Source organism: Pseudozyma flocculosa (assembly GCF_000417875.1).
Source record: "Pseudozyma flocculosa PF-1 unplaced genomic scaffold scaffold00010, whole genome shotgun sequence".
Lineage (NCBI taxonomy): Eukaryota > Fungi > Basidiomycota > Ustilaginomycetes > Ustilaginales > Ustilaginaceae > Pseudozyma > Pseudozyma flocculosa.
The window spans coordinates 903,291-904,581 of NW_006920878.1; the positions used below are offsets into that span (position 1 = coordinate 903,291).

Genomic DNA, 1,291 nt, shown 5'->3' on the forward strand with positions numbered 1-1,291 from the left:
ACCGACCGACCGTCCGACCACCGTCCGCCGCGCCGCCGCCGACGCGCCGCCGCCGCCACGCGCGCGAGGCGCGCNGCAGNGCACGAGCGCCAGCACGCCGAGCAGCGGGGCCTGGCGCAGCAGCACGCCGCCACCATTGCCGAGCTACAGGCGCAGCTCGAGGCCAAGGCGCAGGAGGCCTACGCCCACTCTTCTCGCTCGGCCGAGCTCGAGACGCTCCTGTCCCAGCACCGGCACGAGGCCGAGACGCACCGCGCCGCGGCCTCTGGCGGTCTCGCGGCCCTGCTGGCGCAGCAGCAGCAGCAGCAACAGCAGCTCAACGCTTCCCGCGACCTCGGCAGCGGCGCGGACGGCGTTCCGTCCCACGTCGAGGACAAGATGCGCGCGCTCGAGGAAGAGGCCGAGTCGCTGCGCGAGCTGCACGGCCAGGCCAGGCAGGCGGCCGACTCGCACTCGGCGGCGCTCCAGGAGATGCGGGAGCGCAACCTGGCCCTGGAAAAGCAGCACGCCGCGCTGCGCACCGAGCTGAGCGCGATGCGCAGCCAGCTGACCGTGGCGCTGCAGGAGGTGGCGCGGCTCAAGGACACGGCCGGCTCCAAGGACATTGAGCTGCGCGACCGCAGCCGCGCCGTCGAGGCCGCCCAGGTCAAGGCGAGCCTGCTCAAGCAGTTCATGGCCGACCGCGGCGTCTCGGTGCCCAACGACGACGAGCTCAGCGTCAAGTCGGGCTACGCCGACCGCCGCATCCGCGAGCTCGAGGACGAGATCGACGCGCGCACCCGCGAGGTCCAGGACGCCGAGCACCGCCTCCAGGACTCGGAGAGCCGCGTCGAGGAGCTCACCCGCGAGCTCGAGCACCAGGCGTCGCGGCGGGCGTCGCGCGTCGCGGGCGCCGACAGCGCCGCCCTCGCCGAGGCCCAGGAGCGCGCCACCCGCGCCGAAGACGAGCTCGCCGAGACGACGGCCTCGTACAAGGAGCGGATGGCGCAGCTGGAAAACGACTACCAGACGGCGGTCCAGTTTGTCAAGGGCACCGAAAAGATGCTGCGCAGGATGAAGGACGAGCTGACAAAGAACAAGACGGAAAACGCCCAGCTCCAGTCCGAGGTGGCGGCGCTGCGCTCGGGCCAGCTCAACCCCGCCGAGGACGGCGGCGCCGCGGCGTCCGAGGAGGCGGCGCGCGACATCGAGGCGCTGCGCCACCGCCTCGCCGACGTGACGCAGCAGAGCGAGGAGATTGCCGCCGAGAACCGCGAGCTCGAGAGGCGCATCGCCGCCCTGTCGGCCGGCG

At 73.2% G+C, this 1,291-nt stretch overlaps 1 protein-coding gene across 1 annotated transcript in view; it reads left to right on the top strand.

Annotated features, from left to right (window-relative positions):
- Nucleotides 1–1,291, top strand: part of PFL1_06868 (uncharacterized protein) — a gene marked incomplete at both ends in the record, with an annotated part of 5,952 nt that overhangs the window by 3,659 nt on the left and 1,002 nt on the right. The window contains one exon of the mRNA XM_007881030.1: nt 94–1,280. Within this exon, the coding sequence (XP_007879221.1) occupies nt 94–1,280 (1,187 nt within the window). The remainder of the gene's footprint in view (nt 1–93; nt 1,281–1,291) is intronic.